Raw genomic sequence first — 20,008 nt, forward strand, 5'->3', positions numbered from 1 at the left:
CAGCCACGGAGCTCAGCAGGTGAAACCCTTCAGGAATTCTGCGACTGGTGGGGCGAACTTCATGCAGCGACGGCGACAAGATCGTACAAGCGAAGTGGCACAATTGAGAAGACACAGTTGGGAAGAAAGAAGAAAGTGATGTTGGGAACGAGCTCGCGTCAAGCGACTACTCAGCAGCTGACTTCATCAAGTTTCATATTTAATTTTGTCCCATTCTATTGTGGATATTTATTATTCCTGTCTCTCGCGATTATTTCACCCATCATCAATTGTCCACACTATACATTATTGAACTTTCTTTTCTCTTCGACCTGAGCTACTTGTCGTTCTCTAGCGCTTGGTACCTCGAGTGCTGGCTCTACTATCAACGGACGTAACCCTTTGAGCAGAATCTCTCACGATCAATCTGCACTGGTGCTGACTGAATCCCTTCCTGACCTGGTTGGAGTATCTAGTTCGTCTTCGCCGGAGGAAGAGCGACAGTAGGATGAGCGGTCTGCTTAACCAAGAATTCAGAAAGACCCATGGTGGTGGTGACGGTAGTCCAGTGGATCTCTTCATCTTTCGTAACAGGAACCGTCAATGTGATGACCCTAACACTCTCATGCTGCTGCACAACATGGATAGTAGTGCGTGCGTTTGCTGGACCAATAGTCGTGATCGGTCTTGGTTGAGGATGTTGCTCGATAGTAAGAACGGTTCCGGGTTGAGCTTGAGGAGTAGGAGCAGCGGCAACTGGGACGGCAACAGTGACGAGAGACTGCGAAGGTGCAGCTCCGGACACCCAGAGGATGCCGTTGGAGCTTTGGACAGCGGCGGGTTGTTGAAGAGTGATGGTCTGAGCTGCTGGTGGTCCTTGAATGATTGATGTGACCTCGACGTTGTCGTCGCTGTCTGAGTCGACTACGATTGCTTGGCCGTCTTGTGCACCGTCTCTGGTCTTCCAGCACCTGAGAATTGCTGAGCGGGCTTTGATGGGCGTGATCTTGCCGCATTGACTGCTGTGGTTCCACAAGTCCTCCGTTCTGCGATTGATCGATCAGCGTGCACTCACTTAACAAACCACAGCGGATAAAAGCAGTTCTTACGGGACCTCGTTGCTTTTGCATTTTTCATCAGTGTAGAGATACACGCGGCAGTTCTCCGTGGTTCCGATCCTCCCCTTGCGGTTGTGCTCAATGCTGGATCTGACAGCAGTGGTGGACTTCATGTGTTTGTGTAATTCGTAACATACGCCTCTCTTCAGAGTATGACTGTCGCCAACGTCCGTGTCCTTTACGCAGTCGAGGCTAGAGAAGCGTTCGAGGTTGACATGGTGGTGCATGTGAGGAACCACATGAGGGTCTGCAGGCGTGGCAGCTGCAGCTGCCAGTCCTGCGAGAGCGATGATAGAGAACTTCATGGTGAATGAACAGCCGCTGGAAAGAATGGCTGAGATGTTTCGATGAGGCGGAACAGATGAGGATTCAGTGAGACAGCTCAATAGTATATGAGGAGCTTGCGTCCGTCGCTTGTGCCCAAGGACAATACACGGTAGAGATGACATATTCTACTTACCGTCTTGGCGATATTAAGAGCACTGTCGTTTGATTCATGAAGTGATTATGCGCTTCTGTGATTGGCCCAGCATAATTTGCGACTTTGGCATCAGCGACGCCATTGAAGCGGGCAAGCTCAAGAGCGCCGTTCGATAAGAGAGCTATGTGCATCTGGAAGAGCCTCTGAGCTCCGCAAGAGCTTCATTCGAGCAGTTTCCAGAGGGAGTCAGCGCCACAGAGGATTAAGCAGGCAAAATGCTGAACGAGATGATGCTTGCGAAGTACGTGTACAAGCGGTTCCAAGCGGAACGCAGAGCATAGACCATGCAGAGGCTTTGAAGAACACATATCTCCCAGCTGGCGACAAGAAGGCCGAATGAACTCACTGTCCGTTTTCTGGCACACCTCTAACTTTCACACATCTTCATCGTTGAGGTAATGTTCGTCAAACCGTGATTGAGACACAATCCTTCTGACATCGGGTGGTGAATATCCACTGCACGCACATGGATCTCGAGACTGGTACTATCGCCATCTCATCAACGCTTCGGGTACCAAGGGTCTGGACTATGCTGTTGTGCCATGGTGACATTACCCCATGCTTGCAGCGGAGGCGACCCCTGTGATGGCCAAGACGGATCCTGCGACCAGCTTGCCAACGGTGTGTGTTGTGTAGAGACTTCGTTGGCCCAAGAAGGTTGCGATGGTTGCTGCATTGGAGCAATGGGGACCGGGGCCTGCTGCGACGGCTTCGACGGTACATGCTGAGATGCGCCTTGCGTGACAACTGTCTCTGCCTGTTTTCCCGCACTGCCATGACCTGGGCCTTGTGCAGGCTGCAGTGGAGGCCGAGCGAATCCTGCAGATTGTTGATGCGCATGGTCATTACCGACATCTTGCCGCTGCGAACCGGTTGCCACGTTGGGCGCATGTGTAGGTCCTTCGTAGTGGCACTCTGTCTTATTCAGCTTTACACAGAGACCGCACATGGGCCTGGCTTCGTCGCAGCGTCTCTTGGCTATCCTGCAGCTGGTACAGGCGAGTACGGCCTGTGGTCTCGACTGGAGTTGCTCATTCATTGGCGCCTGAAAGCTTTGTTGTAATGAACGTGACTTGGGTGTGGTTTTCACCTTCATAACTGTATACAGGCCAGGACCAGAGTGCTGCGACGCCCCTGCCATGGGAGGCCTAGAATTGCTTGGCTGTATCGGAGTTCGAGGTTGTGCTGGCGTGCTTTTGGTCTGTGGTTGATAGGGCAACGGAAAAGGCTGCCCGCCCGCTGAGCGATTTATTGAAGGTGGTGGTTTCTGCCATGATGGCAGCTCATACGCAACTGCGGCGGCGCCTTGGAGAAAGTTGTTATAGCTATTACCGGGTGGGGCAGGAGCAACGCGTGCAGTTTCACTCCTTCTCAATAAATCGGCCAGGGAAAGATTTTGATCTGCGGCATAGCTTGCAGGTCTGGGTCTTGCGAACTCCTCGCGCTTGCGTTTCAAAGGCCTTCCCATGTTCGAGGTCGTGGGAGTAGATGACGGTACAGTCGGCGATGAGTCTACCATGGCAAGCGCAGAACTGGCTGTCTCCGCCTGCAGCATTGCTGACAAGCCTCCATCATCCTGCTCGCCTGGCGGTGCGTATGGGGGCGCGCTGTTCGGGGCACGCATCCAGTCGCCGGGCACTCTCGGTGGCCGTCCTGGCGTCCGCGGTGCAGACTTTCTCGCGGCGACGGTCTCGTGAATCGCATTGTGCCTGTAGAAGACTTCGCAACTCTGTTTGGAGGCGCTGAACTTGACGCTCACGCTACCTTTGCAGTCGTACGTTGGCTTACGGGGGCCTCTCTCGTTGCCCGTGGGGTCTTTGAGGTGTTTGAGGACGCGTGTGTATCCATTGGCGTGTCTATCCTTGTTCTGCATGCTATCCTGACATATAAAGGAGAAGCGCGCACCTTCATCATTCTGCGCATTCCATGCATTGTTGAAGCTGTATCGAAAGCCGTCGAGCGCCTCGATTGCGGCCATGATCCCACGCGATGCTGCCCTCTGCACGATCTTTTTCGCCTCCGGATGTACCACGTTGACGATGGCACTGCACGGCGCGCGCGGATGCTTCTGATCGGGCTCGCCCTGCGTCTCGTACAGGCCATTCTTGAACTCGTCGGGCAGATCGTGGTCGCCGCCATCGGCATACGGTCCAATGCCCGGGCGCACGAGAGGCACCACGGCATCGAGGCTTAGGCTCAGCTCGAGCGCGGTGCTGGCGGGCTGCGTGTGCAGTCGCGCCGCGTCGAACTCCTGCTGCAGCGCATTCGTGAGCTCGTCCAGCGAATTGTACGGGCCATGGACGAGTGCCTGTCGATGCGATCCTCCGAACGTCGCGTTGCCGGCACGCGACCCGAATGACACTCGTGCCATGCCCGCCGCCTTCTCCGTCCGGCAGGAATTATATGGGTTGTGTGTTGTCGGAGGCACGCGTCGTTTGTCGATTACAGAAGCCACCCCCTTGGTCGTTGCTTAGCGCCGGAACCGAGTCCGCTCCGTCCTGGCACTTCCCTCTTCCCTCTTCACGCATCGCGTGTCTGCAGCACCCACCAAGTTGCATCGTGCTCCAGCCGAGCCGCGATATCGCGCACAATGACCGCGGTCATTCGATGAGCAAGGCGCAGGAATCATCGCCTGACGTCTGACTGCAGCCTTCCTCCATTCATGCTCCGTGTCCAACTGTACAAGGCCAGCACAAATGGTGAAGCACCGAGGACGAGAGCCAGAAGGGAGCGACGGAGACCTGCTCCATATTCTCTGTGCTCGCCCAAGCTGACCTCCAATACGCTGCTAATCCTACCCTTTCTGTGGCGACATAGGTAACAACGGCATGCCGCATCGGTGATTGGCCAAATGCTGCAAAGTGGAGACACTGGCTGCCTGCGGCTGAGACGAAGAGCATATGCTGAAGCTACATAAGACCTTGCTTCGGTGAACAATTGGTGATTCGCCTCTCGTAAGCTCGCTACAATGTCTCTGCTGCTCGAATTGCCCGCAGAACTGCTGCTTCGCATTACAGAGTACTCAGCTTTCGGCTCATACAAATCCCTCAGCTTGGCCAATTCGCGCTTGCACAAGTTTCTCGAGCCAGTATTGTTCACTTGTCTCAAGGTCACCAACCGCAAAGAGGATGAAGACATTCTCAAAACTGTGATCGAGAACTACGGGCGTCATGTTGTGAAGCTCGACTTTGATCTTCACCTACTCCCCGACCTGGACGATGGGGGTTCATTGAATGAAAATGAAAGCACTCAAGACGATGAAGTCAAGGTCTCTCAGCCGAATTGTCTGACGCATCTCGCGAAGGAGGTACTGAGTGGTCAACTATGCCACAACGTGTCTGATATCAAGTTCACTGTTATAGCGGCAGATAATTTCGATGGCACCGACTGGGACGAAGGGGGGACGATTTACATGCACGCAGAACCCGAGACGGCAGATGATGTCTTCGAGGAAGAGCAAAATGCTTCCTGGCGCGGCACCATGAATGAAGCATATCAAGTACTCGCCACAAGGGAGGGCACGAAAACGCTCAAACTTTGTGAGGTTGTTCCAAGAGGATGCTCGACTTTCTACACACAGGCGTGGCGAGACTTTCTTCACAATATCAAGGACTTCAACATCGAGCTCTGGGGGAGCGACAATGGCGCTGGATGGCATTCTAATACTCAACCGGGCTACGACGACTTCATTCTGAAAATGAATCAATTCTTCTTCGGACACCTCAACTCCGTCGAACGCGTAACCTTCATCGCAGACGATCAGAATCCCATTGGAATGGAACCAAACTTTCACCACTCCCCGACACCTATTCGCAACGACGCCTTACCGAAGCTCAAACATCTCGCCATGGAAAACTTCTTCGTCGATCCGGCGCTTGCGAATCTGATCAAGAGCCATAGCCAGCAGCTCCAGTCCCTCACGCTGAAGAATTGCTATGGAAGTAAGTTCAGTTCCGCAAATCACTTTGAGTCTGCGTAGATAATTGCTGCCCATCATGACTCCTGACTAAAAGCTCCCTTCCAGGCCCAGACATCTCGACCGCACACCCCTACACCTGGGCAGAATTCTTCAGAACGATCCGAGATACCAAACCCATCCTCCACACCTTGATCATCACCAACGACCGCGCTCCACTAACCCGAGAAGAAGAATTCTGGCGCGGGAATGCAGAAGACAAGACGGCAAAATTTCAACCTCGTAATCAGGAAGATTTCAGAACTCTAGGTATTCGGGAGAGATTGAGTGATGATCCAAAATTGCGAGTGTGGCCGTATGTTTACCTTGATGATAAATATGGGATGGTATTTCATGATGAGGATGAGAATGTGAGAGCTTTTGAGGCGGGGACGGATCAGAGGGAGTTTGAGGCTTTGATGGAGGTTGCGGAGGAGAATTGGAAGACACGTGAGAGGGTGTGATATGTTGATATTGATAAGGAAAGGCTTCAATAGAACACTGTTTTGCGATGGGGTTTATTGGGATTTAGACAAGAGACTACATATACAGATGACAACGAGAATGGTGCACTTCTAAGGCAGGGCATAGAACTTCTCATCCTGCTCCTTGGCTTTGCTGCGAGTTGCTCGCTTCACTTCGAAATCAGCCTTAGCAACATGCGGCAACTTTTCACGTCGACCAGCATTGAGCTTCGCAAGTCCCTTCTTCTCCCGCGCTTTCCTCTGCTTTCTGGCTTTCGTGCTCGAGTCCTTTGACACTCTGGCGGCAGGCGTAGGAGTCCCAGGACTCTGTCTGCGCGACACAAAGGTCTTGTTATGCGTCGGAGAGGGCGTTGGTGGACCAGACTGTATAAGTTGAGGTATGGGACCAAAAATCTCCACAAAGAACCCGTAAGACTTGAAGCGGAGAGTTCCATTGCGGTAGACGGCCATTTCTTTGTTCTCCCAGAGTGGGTCGCCTTGTGCGGACACCTTAGCTTTCCAATCATTGGGGCTCTTGCGTTTGTTGTGGTCTTCGGACCTGTTGAGTCCAGCGTACAAGATGTATCCATTATCGTCGCGGACGGATTCGTGCACGATCTTTTCGAAGCCTGCGGGACTTTTTGGGACGACGTTGCCGTTGGACAACACAGTGATTTGGTGGTTCTCCCACACAGTATCAGGAATGTATTGTCTATCGCTGGCGCGCTTCTTGTTGAACGATGTAGCACCTGTTTGTGGCGTTAGACGATCGGAGAACTGAGCGGGAGTCTGCCCATATTGAAGCTACAAACCTTCTAAGTGCGTCGTGTCACCATCCACGAGCTTTTGCCAAACACCTTCACCCTCGACCACGATCAGCCCGTTCTGTAGGCGTCTGATCTTGACCCACTCGGCAGAGTCCAATTTGCGGCGTGGCGACGTAATTCCAGTTCCGAAATCATCTAAACCGTCACTGAACGCTGGACGGGGTGGTCCGGTGAAGTAGGGCAATGCTGGCATTCCGTAATAAGCCTCTGGACTGCCATAAGGTTTGGTTTTAGTCGGTGTCCGTGGGATCCTAGGAGAGTGACTGTTGTTCCTCTTTGGAGTTTCGTACTCGAAGGGAGTTTCCCACTCCCAGCCCAGTCCTTGCATAATGGGAACGGAGGGTTGCGTCTTCTTGGTTGGTGTCTGGTAATTGATGGGATCTTCTCGATGGGGTTTCCAATAGTAGTCTGATCGTACCCACTCGGAGGCATCCTGAGCCGTTCCCTGGAGAGGATTGTCAGGGTCGTTGAAGAGACCGAACTTCTTTGGCGTCGGTGGAGGCTTTGGAGAGCTATCGATGCTTCTCTTTGGCGTAGTCGTTCCAACTCTGGTCAAAGGTGGGCTCGTGAGTGGGTATCTCCTGCCGGGAGGAGTGATCGGCGACGTTCCAGGTCTACTGATCCGAGTCGAGCCATTTCGATCTTCTCCGAAACTGACGTTGCGCTTCAACGTGCGTGGCTTCGGCTTGGCAGCACGCTTCGTGTTGCGAGGTGCCATTGTGATGGATGGTCAGGTGGTGATAACGCCAATGCATATGCACAGGACCTTTCGTGTCCAGCTAATAGGTGTTCATTCGAACAAAGCACTACACTGCACTGTTGATTCGGCCGCATTGGGAAGGAGAGATGCTCGTCGACAAAGAGCACGCAGCATTAGCTCAAATTCTTTGTTGAGGTAAATTGTCCCGAAAGCAGCCAGTTTTCAAGGTGGTGGTGTTCCCACAACGTGTGAATCCGAGCCAACAATGATCTTCTTGAATCTCCAGACCCCGAGCAGTAACGCACATGGAACGACAAGCCACGCCATGCCGGCCTGGAAAATCAGTGAGGTCAGCATGGTCTTTGCAGGCTCGCCGTCCCAGCCTCCTTTCAACTGATCCATGACCACAATGAAAATGGCACCAAGTAGCTGTCCCCCTGTCCATGCGACAACGCTTGATACTTCGGGTGACACTGGGAAAGTCACGATGGTAAGCAAGTCAAGAGCGACAGGAAGCAAAGAGAACGAGGCCGCACCAAGCGCTCCACAAACAATGTATGGCCCAACAATGTCTCTTGTCAGTGGCATGAAAACGAGCACAGTATATGCAATCGCAATGATTGGTACCAGAATCTTCACTGCCCACAAATGCTTCTTCGTGCGATCCACGATAGGCGATATGATGGCGGATGCGACCAAGCCAGCGATGATCAGGATGCCTCCAGCAAGTCCAGCGTCGTCTTCGGAGATGCCATATGGGTGAAAGATCTGGGTGATGAGACTCGAAGTGGCGTTGAAGCAGCCTACGTAGACGGCAAAGGGTGCAAGCATCAGATAGAATGAGCCATTCTTCGGTAGTTGGCGAAGAGCAGCATGGAGATCGAGCTTAGGAGCTTCGGCGCGTGCAGATGGCGGACTTGGCGGTTTTGCAGGAAGGAACAAAGAGGGTATCGTAGCTGCTGAAGATATTATAGACACGTAGAGCACCATGTTGGGGACATCTGAGGGTTTTGATGCAAATGAAGGGCCAACGATCTGGCCGATTGCTCCTCCAAGAGGGTTAGCCAGAGAGGTCACAGCAACTGCTCCCACTCGGCCTGCATCGCTGAACCACATGTCGCTGTAGCGCGTGGGTGCTGCAAGCACGAATGGCTGAGCCAGACCGATGAGCAGTTGGCCGGTCAGGACTACATAGAAGTATCCGTCGTCGACAGCCGCTCCAGCGTAGCGGATCCAGTTGCCGATGAGGATGAGCACGGAGGCGATGGTTATGGACGCTTTGGGTCCATACTTGTTCAATACCCAGATTGTTGCGGGTGCGGACAGGGCGAAAGCGAAGAGAAAGGCGGTCGACAGCCAATTGATACCGGTGCTCTTGACGCGGAAGAACTTGGCGGAGGTGTCCGAGACGGCGGCAAAGGTTAGCCAGTCCCAGCTGACGATGGCGTTCAGCAGAACCAGCTGCACGAGGCCAAACCATCGCGCTTTGTAGACGCGATAGGTACGCGTCTGGAGGTCGTGATCGAAGTCTTGGCGCAAGGCAGTCGCACTGTTGGCGAGCTCGAGATCGGTGTCGTCGTGGTCTCCATTCGACTTGTGGCCGTCTACAGTGTCCGAGTAGTGCAGAGGATAGCCATCAGGCGCGGCGGTGGAAGTCGATGCGATGCGGTCCATGTTGTCCGACGCCGGTTGAGTGGTGGGCAGCGCAGAGTACATGTACTGCGACCCCATCACGCCTGCTGTGCATCACGGGCAGGATGCTACTTGTTGAGGTGCGTCGCACAAACAAAGGACGGGCGCAGTCCCAATCCGAAAGCGCAGAGAATAGAGGGATGTTGTGTGTTCCCTTTGACCCTGGGACGCTGCGATGCCACGGCCTCCACGGGCGTCTCGGCCGCACTGGGCACTTCCTCCGACCACCATTCCTTGTTGAGGCCTTGCTCACTTGCACTTCACCCACCACCCACCATCCTACGGCGATTTGGGAATGGGAGACTGGTCGATACTGCCTCGTTGAGCTAGTCAGATCGTCCCTTCGGCCTATTCCGCTGCCTTCTCCTATAGCACTTCCTCTATAACTTCTGCCTTGACGGCTATTCTTAGCCCACGAACAACAGAATCGCGGCAGCACCCACTCTGGATAGACCTGAACGCGCGTATGTGAGCTAATTGTTGTAACAGCGTGAGACACGTCGTATTCATCTGGATGCACCGGCTCGTAGTGGACGCCGTGATGCGTGAATAGTGGCATCCCAAAGAGACCACATCTTATTGCTTAATATGAAGAGACGTCTGCATACATGCCTGAGGCACCGTGCAGCCTCGCGGTTCCTGATGAGGTAAGAGCGCAGCGCAGCCGGAGTTCCATCGACGTCCATCGATAGCGACACAACGACGAGTGGCGAGGCATGTGTCAGCTGCCCTCCCGCCGACAACCTCAATCCCCGATCCACCGTGTCCCACATTATCATGATCGAAATCGAACATAGCAACACACATTAGCTGGACCATGTACCAGACCTTCACGGGATCAGCACGCCGCCGCCCGCAAGTCAACCTTTCTGGACGAGGGACCAACCCCTTCGCCAAAGCGAATGGCACTGGTGGGGGTGCACAGGCTGCTGTAGCCTCTGCACAACAAGATCGGGCAAATCGCGCGCTCCAGCGAGAGCGAGTGCAGGCATCGTCTCGCATTCAGCGTACTTGGCGGGGCTGTCAGGCTCGGAGGCGGACTTTCAAAATATGGCGGGCAGTGTGGGACGAACAAGAGGACAAGGCAGATGGGCCATATGCTTCCGAGGAAGAGTCGCTGCAACAGCTTCGTCGATTAATGCTGTTCTATGCCCCTCGAAGTGAGCCAGGCGATGTCAGCAGGCTGGCCTGGTATGGCACAAGACAAATCACCACAAGTGGGACTGTGACCTGCAGGAGTCCGAGATGGCCATCGGCATATGCAAAATTGACACAGGCATGTCTCGAAGCTCTACGGGCAAAGGCTGCAAAGGAGTCGGATACAGAGCGCACGTTGCTGGGCATCCTCGCCTTTTCGGCTGGACAGTCAAAGTTCGACGTACAATCTGCCACTGAGTACTATGAAGTGCTCACGTCGGTCGGAGGACTACCTGCGGAGCCCCTGCAGGCAGCGTTGTTGGCGCCTCTTCAATCAACGGCAGCCTACACCGGTCTGGTCGTCCTTTTGGAGCACCCCCAGAGTACAGAAATGCTGGAATTGCTATCGACCGCCGTAAACGTTGGCGCTCTTTCTGAGGCTGTTGCTGCCGCGGCACGGGCACGCGACACAACAACTCGGGCTCGGTTATGGCTTTTGGGCAATGTTATCTACCTTGCAAAGCATTCCAGGAGCATGTCCTTTACATCCGCCGTTGCTCGATTACTCGGCAGTCTGGCTGATGACATCGATTTCGAGAGTCATCCTGTTGACCTGGACAATCAGGCATTTGATGAACTATTGACAACAACAGGTGCTGTGCGTTTGAATACCTACTTGCATTCCCAGGTGGCCTCTCTGCTAGATCAAAATGCTATTCGAAATCTTCTTGTCGGCAAGGAAAACAGTGCTAGTGACGCGCAAACTCTTGCAGGATACGCACTTACACTTCTGCGTTGTTTCCCTCGCCAGGGAGACAACATTCGCATGTGGCTTCATCTGGGTCCAACAAACGTGGACAGCGTGTCGCCCACGAGATATCTGTGGGACGCTGCGAAGCAGCGTCGAGTATTCGATCAAATTCGTTCAAACTCTAGAGGGGTGGTTCCGCTGTTGAAGAATAAGACACCCTCGCCAAGCGAAAAGGACGACTGGACTGTCGTGCTAGTCTTTTTGGAAATGTTCTCTTTCGACCTGAAGATCATGGACGACGAGGAGTTCATGGGCAACAGTCCTGTGAGCAAACGCAACAGCGCCGTGCCGACAGACGATGTTGCTCATCTGGTGACATTCTGCAAAAACCTGGGATTCAGTTTATACTACGATGCCGCCGAGCTGAACGAGACTAAGGCTGCACCCGCGCCTGCCCTGTTCTCCTCTCGTTTCAAGGCTGCTGAGCTACCAGTGCTCGAGGACACGAAACCTCTGACGGTTGCCGGGCTGCCTGGTCTGACGTTCGATTACCTCAAAGGTCTCGTCACAGCCCTCCTGCGTGCCATCTACGAAAGAGACTCTCGTCGCAAATTTCTGCCAAAAGATCACTGGCTCATGACAGATCGCTTCGACATGACGCATTTCATTGGCGGTGTGGTTGAAGAGGAAGAGCGTCGTCATGTGGTGCAGGATCAAGACGATGAAGACAAAGACGACGACTCCGAAGACGATTTGGACCAACCCATAACTGGACTATCGAATCGCGCCAGTGTTATCCGCGCACAGGAAAGACGGCAGCGACAGCAGCGGAAGGCAAGCAGACAACGTTATCTGCAATCAGTGGCCCCGAAGCTTGAGATTCTCCAAAATATGCCCTTCATCATTCCGTTCCACACACGAGTCGAGACTTTCCGGCAATTTGTCCATCTTGACCAGGAAAAGCGCCGTCACGGTGTGGTTGACCCCGACCTGTGGCGTCATAATATGATGTTCCAGCCGCATGCCAACGGTCGATCACCCCAGGACATGCTTGCCAGACATCACGCGAAGATCAAGCGCACACAAGAATTCGAAGACGCCTTTGAGCAATTCTACGAACTCGGTGCAGATCTCAAAGAGCCTATTCAGATTACCTTTGTCGATCAATGGGACATGCCCGAGGCTGGTATCGACGGAGGTGGCGTAACGAAAGAATTTCTCACGAGTGTCATCAATCAAGCTTTTGACCAGAAGGAGGACAACGAGCAGACCAAGTACTTCGTGGAGAACGAAGAGCACCTCCTGTATCCGAATCCTACAGCGTTCGAAGAATTGAAGCTCATTTTGAAGAGTTATGGATACGACGAGAACACGCAACAGACAAGAGAGGTACTCAGAGAGTATTTCAAAAAGTACGAGTTTCTGGGGCGTATCATCGGTAAGTGCCTCTACGAAGGCATTCTGGTCGATGTGAGCTTTGCCGGGTTCTTCTTAAAGAAGTGGGCTCTTACTGGTGGTGCCGGTAGCTCCGCGAGTGACAACCACTATCGGCCTAACATCAATGACCTTCGCGAGCTCGATGAGGGGCTCTACAGAGGTCTGCTACAAGTGAAGAACGCAGAGAACGTCGAAGAACTTGGCATGACGTTCTCGGTGAACGACGCAATCACCATTAACACGGACGGAGTGCAGGAGACGAAAATTGTCGAGGTTGATCTGGTTCCGGATGGCTCAAATACTCCTGTCACAAACCAGAATCGATTGGCATATATCAACGCCATTGCTTCGTATCGACTGAAAGGGCAGGCCCAACGCCAGACTCGAGCCTTCTTACGCGGACTGAGCGATATCATTCAACCCAGCTGGCTCTCCATGTTCAACCAATCAGAGCTGCAGACCCTAATCGGCGGTTCCGGAGCGGGCATCGACATCAACGACCTTCGACGGAACACGCTATATGGTGGCACCTACGTGATAGGTAACGACGGCCTCGAACACCCCAGCATTCAACTCTTCTGGAAAGTCTTCTCCAGTTTACCGGATGAGGATCGGCGAAAAGTTCTCAAATTCGTTACGTCGACGCCACGAGGACCGCTTCTTGGATTCTCGCACCTCAATCCCAGGTTCAGCATCAGAGACAGTGGGGGCGATGAGAACAGGTTTCCGACAACGAGTACGTGTGTTAATTTGTTGAAATTACCCATGTACAAGAGCGAGAAAGTTTTGAGGGAGAAATTACTTGCTGCTGTGAATAGTGGGGCTGGGTTTGACTTGTCGTGAGGTGGACCGTTGATTCGGCATCGGTTTTGGTTTTGGGGTTCTTTTTTAGCGATGGCGCTCAGTAGAGGAAACAATGGATAGATTCTTACGAAAGGGAGATTTGCATATGCGGAGCTGGGAACAACACAGTGCAGAAGCCGAATGGGTAGAATCAAGGATTACTTAAGTGCTGTGAATCCATCACAAATGGAATAGAGCCGACTACGTCAGGCACTGCACGGGTTCTTCTGTTTTATGACAAGCGTTTTCTGCTGCAGTGGATTTTAAGAACCTAGAGCAGCATCAATGCAGCGCCAACAGCACTCGCCACTCCCACCATCAGACCTCTTCCGCTGTACACCAACCCATCCGCAGCTCCCGTGGACACCGAAGCACCATCGCTCCCTTGCTCTTTTGCTTTTGCCTCTCCTCCCCCGAAAGGTACCAACGCGTCCTTCCCAACCAACAACCCCGCCGACGGCTCATCCTTTGACCTTTCCACACAATCCCCTGCCCCCCAAATCGCCTCCTTCGCAGCCGCCCAAACCGCGCTCTGATTGAAGATCTGCTCCGCTGTATAGAATAGTCTGCAATCCGCCGCTTCGTAGATGAATTGTAATGGTGTTCGACCCTCCTCATCATCATTATCATCATCTCCCACTCGAATATTATTCCTAAAGTTTAATTGTGGAGCACCACTGGACCAGGAAGCTCGGAGTAGAACTTGTCCCACAGAAGCGTTGAAATTGGGGTATTTTGCGAGCAGAGCTTGAGATTGTTCTGGTGTACCGAGTTGGGAGACTGCGTCTTCGAAGTAGAATTTTAGACGATTGAAAGGTCGAATTTCGGCGCCTTTGGTGTTTCCTACGCCTTGCATGGGGCCGGGTTGGGAGCGGCCGCCGAAGACGAGGGATTTGATGGGTTCGGAAGCTTGGGATTTTAGGAGTTCGGAGAAGAGGGCGCAGGCGCTGCCGCAGGAGCCGTCGGATAGGAGGAGGATTTGGGAGGGGGAGAAGACGGGTTGAGTGGTGATGTTGGAGAGGGGCCCGTAGCTGGTTATGCTGTAGGAGGCGAGAGGGGGGTTGGTGATATTGTATTGCATGAGGTTTGTGAAGGTGTCGTTGTGGGTTTTGATGGGGCCGTAGAAGGAGGACCAGGTTGGGTAGCGGGTTGTTTGGTCTTTGAGGTTGTTGGCGACGTTAAGAGGGGATTCGAAGTCTACGGTGGCTTGGGGTGGGTCGGCCGTGGTGGTGTTTTGGAAGTAGGAGGAAAATATTGTGCCGAGATCGTTGACGAGAGGGTGAGCTCGGAAGTTTAGGGTGCCGGTTGGGGTCTGCTTGGGGAATATCTGTTTGAACACATCATAAGCGAGAAAGGTGGATCCTCCTCCGTTGCCACGAACGTCGATAATCAGGTGAGTGGACCGTTGGGCCTGAGCGGTGGCCAGCAGCTTACGGACCGTGCTCTGGAAATCAGGCACGGCGTCGTCGTCGACGTTGAAGGTTGGGATGGAGAGGACAGCAAGACCATCGGCAGTGAGGTATCCTGCAACGCTGTAATCACTGGCCATGACAAGAGCATCAGGGAAACCAGAAACCGTTGGTAAGTTTGCTTGCGTTGGTACCGCTGAGAACGGAGCCTGAGTGTATGTTGGAGTCGCCGACTCTGATGCATCACTAGGTGCAGAGGAGCCAGTAGAAGATTCTTGGGAACCAGTGCAAAACTTTTCGTAGAAGCTCGCTCCATCAGTGACACCTGTGAAGTTCGCTTGCACGACGGCATATGTTGGCACCTCGATAGTGGTCCCATTCTCGAACGTCAATGTTGTCGCATTGCCTTGGTGGAACGACGAGCCAGTGAAAACGCCTGCAGAGGCACCTTTCCCCGATGCTGCTCCATAGCCGTTCGTGACACTGTTTGGGAATACCGCGTTGTAGTCGACGTCTGGATCGTGATTCTGGCCATTGACTTCTGCATATCTTTCCAGCCACTTCTGGGCATTTTCGCCGTTGATGCTGACAATTCTTGTCGCCATGGTGGTTCCATTTCTCACTACAGCCGCAACCTCACGATACAGGTACAGCGAGGGAATGCCGAGTCCGTCGTTGCTGACTGAGATCAGAGATCCTGCTCTCTGGAATGAGAAGACATTTATGATGTCTGGTGTGTAGACCAAGTGCGCATCGCGGGCGCTCGCAACTAGCTTGTAGATGTCCAGTTGAAAGTCGTACTCGGATTCGTATCGATTTTCTTGTAGGCGCGAGGCTACACCGTCGATTTCACCAAGCATATCAACGGCGGGGTAGTACCATCCTGGCGGGGGTTCTTTGAGATAAGCCAGGTTGCTTTGAAATTCCATGAGACTTTTCAGGCCTTCTAATTGCATCAAGCCTTCAGTAACGTGTAACGGCACGCTTCGAAGGCATGCTAGCGCAATGTCGGGATCCACACGAATGAGTTTGCTTGTTGCTGCGTCGAACACTTGAGCAACTTGGGCGCATGGCTCGATCGTCGTGGTGTTCTGGGCGTGGGTGCAGGTAGCGGCCAGCCCAAGCAGAACTACATCAACGTAGTGAGCGGTCTTCATGATGAGAAAGTATGGCCAGCCGATGGAGACCAAGAAGAGTGTTGTGTAACAACTGAGGACATACGATGGATAGTCAGTATTTATCCTGGTCTGGTCGATCGGTTCCGCTCACACAATCAGAGTGCAATGTCGGCTCATGACGAAAGGCCGGCCCCTTTCCTTCAGGCGAACACCGCCTGTGAGCGCCGTTGTTCCACGATAGAGACCTGTATCCGACAATTGTAGATCACTTCTGCTTCGAGCTGTCAGGCGTCCTGGATGACTATTCTCTGAGAGTACTTACTTCCTCTTTGGGTTAGAAGCCTCATCCTGCTGGCCAACGCAATCGTAGCAAGACTCGCGCAGTCTGAATTCGTCCGGATTTTCCCATTTTGATGCACAGGAGACAAGACTTGCGATGCACCGTTGTTCTTGAGTTTCCAACGCGCGAGGTGGTGCACGGCCAGTAAGCCTCGGAGATCGCGTAGTCCACCGGATTGCTGGTCAATACACTCTAACTCAAGAGATTGAAAAGCAGCTGAGTTTGCAGCGTGCTGCGATGGAATATGCGCGCTCTGTCCGCAACTGACGAACGCAGCTAGCCGCCTCGCAGAGGCTGTTATGTTCCGGGTACGATTTACAAAGCCGCTGACAGATATCGCGCATGCCAACACCATAGGAACAGGAGTCTGAGCGGATGAGCAAACATCCCAAGGATGAGGTCGTCGAATTGCCCGATCGAGCATGTTGGCAAGTGAAAGTAAATGCGCAAGTCTTAAGGGAGACGGCATTATCGTCCAAGGGAAATGCAAACGAATGGTGTGGATTAGCTGCGGAATGGGAAAACTAGGGATTCGCAATGTCCTTCGGTCGCAACTGCCAGCCATTACATGCCAGCTCCGGCCCCAAGTCCTTTGCGCTCATTGCTCGTGATCGGATTTCGCAATTCAAGCGTGGCTACAATGTACGATGTATAGCCAGTGGCGCTGAAATGCAGTTGGTGGAGATTAGGAAGAGCCATATTGTTTCGTCATGATGTTGAGAGCTCTGCATTTTCAATTCGCTTCCGGCGTAGCATACTCCGTTCTGGGCGAGTTCGTCTTTGCGAGGCCGATCCGAATCGCATTTCCAAAATGCAAAAACTGGACCAAACAGTGCGATGTGACTTGCGCAGCTCACTCACTAAAGTTTTGAGCAAAGGGGCGGCCTGAATGCTTCAGGCCTGCTTTTGGCCAGCCAGGTGAACCCTCGAAGGGGAGGTGGATTCGCCGATAATTCCACATTCTGCACGCGTCGATTTTATTCCTTCCTCCGCATATTGGAGCCAGAATCGTGATTTTATTTTGCGGCCTTTCGAGAGCGCGGTCGTCCGGTGGTAGTTTGACGTTCGCGTGTCCAAGTCTCGGTATACATGTTGAAGACGCGGCCTTTTCATCACAAAGTTGTGGCCTCACGTGGTCTGCTGAATACTGCGGAACGGAGTATGACAGTTTTCATTATCCGGAGGCCGTGGATCCCGCGGGTCAGCCATATGATTTGAGCGACACGATCGTGGATGCGCCAAGACTTGTCATTGTGGGCAAGCTGATTCCCAATTCATTATGTCGCAGCCTCTTTATGACGATGTCGTAATTGCGATGAACGAGACTGCACGTACACCGAAAGCTTTGGTGAAGTAGAAATGCTCAGCGAAGTGAGTGCTCAAAGGAAAGGTTACCGTGATGACAGCAATCGGAATGAGCTCACCCCAAGGTAGCACATAATTCTTTGCGGGCTACTTTCTCATGAACGATATTTCTTTCCAACGAGATATCGGTAAGGTGGCAATTCATGTCACGGCGCATGGCCGATGACTTGTACAGGGCCAGCGTCGTTGCGCTTACTCACCGGCGTATTTTGTGCCGTGCCTGCTGCTGTCCGTTTCGAAAGCCACAACGTCGACCATAGACTGACGATGCCTAGTAGGAAGGAGTCATCGACAGCGATACTATCGTAGATGACCATAGAAGCGACGTCAAGCTCGATGACTCTGACTTGGACATGCTCTTCGGAGGCCCGAGTCATGGAGTTGTCCCTGACTCTGCGACTTTCTCGCGATGACGCAGGATCAACGGTCGTACTGGAGAAGAGCACAGCACAGCACGCGTGCAGCAAAGTTAGTGACTGGTTATGCGCGCAAGTACAGAATGACTGATCTTCTCAAATGCGGCCACGGCGCTCGACGTCACGCCTGTGTCGGCGAAGATCTTGTTTAGTTCGAGAAACGGTTCCTGAGCACATTGGTGTCAGCTGGTCTCTGGTTGTCGCGAATGGCGCGGACCGTTTGTGATCGGAAGATTGACTTGCTGAAAGCCGGCAGTGAAGCATGGTAAGGCAGAGACCAGCTGTGTTGCATCGAACAAGTTTGCGGGGTGTGTGCCTGAAGCGGCAGCACCATTGCTGTTCAGAACCTGCGTCGGCACAACGCCGCGCGCAAGTAGTTCTTTGGCGCTGCACCTTCACTCAACGAGATCTTCGGATGTGGTAGTCGTCTGCCGGGAATCGAGATGCCATTTAGGGAGTGACAGTTGACACGATCCACGGCGATAGCGATTTGACAGTTGGGCGCCGCTAAGGTTGGCGCAGGGAAGGACCTTGACAGCGGCGGTACGTGAGACCTTGTTATGGCCAGCTGCACGTCGAAATCCCGATTCTGAAGCTAGGAACGCCGGGCCTTTGTCATCATGTGCTGGTTGTTTGTCAATTTTCGGCAGCAGTCCTGGTCAGGACGGCAGTGTATCAGCATCGATGTGTTCACATGGAAGTGGCGGATCGAGTGAGACGTGGCCCAGTTTCAGGACAAATTTGGTCGTCCTGCTTCAGCATTCCCGAGAAGGTGCTGATCGGATGCCAGTGTAGCACTGCATCCCGTGCTGCTGTCGCCGTGATGCAGCTGCCCTGAGCATTTCGCAGCAGAGCATGTCCATCACGAGGCGCAGGATGATGGTTGGACATTGGCGAGCCAGCATTCGCCTCGCCGTTTCCGTCTGAGGGAGCTTTCGCGTTGCTGCTCTCTCCTTCGCAAGCGTGCACTGCGCACACGAATGGCGCGTGGTTCTGTGGTGGGCCGCATCGCCTCGTGTATAGATAGCGCGTGGGTGTGGTGAAGATGGTCAAGCTGGCTGTCGAGGTGGAGGAAGTCGTCGAGCCTATCACAGTCGTGCTCTCCCCTGCATTCTGGGCAAAGTGAAAACGAGCAGGCACGAATGAAAGCAGGGAAATGACGACTGATGTCATGGCTGCGATGTGGCCGTTGCATTAGTCTTTGGGGCGGCAGAGCCAACGAGCCGGCACGCACGCCAATGCCTGCGAGTGCATGTCGGGCAGCAGTTCAAGGCACAGCCGGCGGGAGGTGCAGTGCAGAGCGCGAGGGAACGACGACGACGACGACAAGACGTTTTGCCGAGCGTCCATGATTTGGTGCAGGGCAAAGTGGGTGTCGTCTTTAGCCAAAGCGCCTGGCGGACTCGAGTCTGACGTCGTCTCTCGCAGGGTTGCGGCAGGAAGGCTAGACTCGCCAGCCTTGCAATCCACCTACTGTACTGTCCTCGACACATCTTCCTGCGAGCTGTTGACCGGAGTACGCCCCATTCCACGCCCGGCTGCAGTGCATGATCGCTGCTGCTTCTCCTGTTTCCCCACCGCGCAGCAGAGCCAGTCCACATCCGAGCCCAACGGCAGAAAACCCGAGGGCGCTGGCAGCCCAAACGACGCCCGCATCGAGAACAGCGGCACTTGCAAACCAGGGCCAACCCGGCCCAGATTGGCGACTTCAGGCATCAAGCCTTCCGCGCCAGATCCACTCGTCCTCCGTCCACCGCGAGCGCTTTCTGCAGCGCAGACCTTGCCGCCAGCGACTGCTGACCAAGGCCGCAACTGAGCCAGCGCCAGAGCCAGCACCAGAGACCGCACGTCTGCCGCACTGGGAAAGGTAAGCCAGACCCCGTCTCATCAACCTCCCCTCACAGTCACCGCACGAGGTGAATGCGTGAGAGTGGCAGCGCTGTCACGGGCGCCGCCGTGTTGGACGGCGAGCCGCC

General features: G+C 53.7%; 7 protein-coding genes across 7 annotated transcripts; 2 read left to right on the forward strand and 5 right to left on the reverse strand.

Annotated features, from left to right (window-relative positions):
• Positions 1–451: 451 nt before the first annotated feature.
• On the reverse strand, positions 452–1,402 carry CKM354_000828600 (uncharacterized protein; the record flags this gene model as incomplete). Its single annotated transcript, XM_044803655.1, has 2 exons — positions 452–1,025; positions 1,089–1,402. 2 exons carry the CDS (start codon positions 1,400–1,402, stop codon positions 452–454), a joined length of 888 nt encoding a protein of 295 aa, XP_044659590.1.
• A 675-nt stretch (positions 1,403–2,077) lies between these two features.
• CKM354_000828700 (uncharacterized protein) lies at positions 2,078–3,949 on the reverse strand (the record flags this gene model as incomplete). The annotated part of the gene is made up of 1 exon (XM_044803656.1): positions 2,078–3,949. The coding sequence occupies one exon, from the start codon at positions 3,947–3,949 to the stop codon at positions 2,078–2,080; it is 1,872 nt and encodes a 623-aa protein (XP_044659591.1).
• Positions 3,950–4,546: 597 nt separating this feature from the next.
• CKM354_000828800 (uncharacterized protein) lies at positions 4,547–5,997 on the forward strand (the record flags this gene model as incomplete). The annotated part of the gene is made up of 2 exons (XM_044803657.1): positions 4,547–5,519; positions 5,603–5,997. The coding sequence occupies 2 exons, from the start codon at positions 4,547–4,549 to the stop codon at positions 5,995–5,997; spliced, it is 1,368 nt and encodes a 455-aa protein (XP_044659592.1).
• A 111-nt stretch (positions 5,998–6,108) lies between these two features.
• CKM354_000828900 (uncharacterized protein) lies at positions 6,109–7,542 on the reverse strand (the record flags this gene model as incomplete). Its single annotated transcript, XM_044803658.1, has 2 exons — positions 6,109–6,746; positions 6,810–7,542. The coding sequence occupies 2 exons, from the start codon at positions 7,540–7,542 to the stop codon at positions 6,109–6,111; spliced, it is 1,371 nt and encodes a 456-aa protein (XP_044659593.1).
• A 204-nt stretch (positions 7,543–7,746) lies between these two features.
• Positions 7,747–9,255, reverse strand: CKM354_000829000 (uncharacterized protein; the record flags this gene model as incomplete). The annotated part of the gene is made up of 1 exon (XM_044803659.1): positions 7,747–9,255. One exon carries the CDS (start codon positions 9,253–9,255, stop codon positions 7,747–7,749), a length of 1,509 nt encoding a protein of 502 aa, XP_044659594.1.
• A 778-nt stretch (positions 9,256–10,033) lies between these two features.
• Positions 10,034–13,384, forward strand: CKM354_000829100 (ubiquitin-ubiquitin ligase HUL5; the record flags this gene model as incomplete). The annotated part of the gene is made up of 1 exon (XM_044803660.1): positions 10,034–13,384. The coding sequence occupies one exon, from the start codon at positions 10,034–10,036 to the stop codon at positions 13,382–13,384; it is 3,351 nt and encodes a 1,116-aa protein (XP_044659595.1).
• Positions 13,385–13,655: 271 nt separating this feature from the next.
• CKM354_000829200 (uncharacterized protein) lies at positions 13,656–15,950 on the reverse strand (the record flags this gene model as incomplete). Its single annotated transcript, XM_044803661.1, has 1 exon — positions 13,656–15,950. One exon carries the CDS (start codon positions 15,948–15,950, stop codon positions 13,656–13,658), a length of 2,295 nt encoding a protein of 764 aa, XP_044659596.1.
• Between the last annotated feature and the right edge of the window lie 4,058 nt (positions 15,951–20,008).

The sequence above is a fragment of the Cercospora kikuchii genome, assembly GCF_019650295.1.
Source record: "Cercospora kikuchii DNA, contig_00005, whole genome shotgun sequence".
Lineage (NCBI taxonomy): Eukaryota > Fungi > Ascomycota > Dothideomycetes > Mycosphaerellales > Mycosphaerellaceae > Cercospora > Cercospora kikuchii.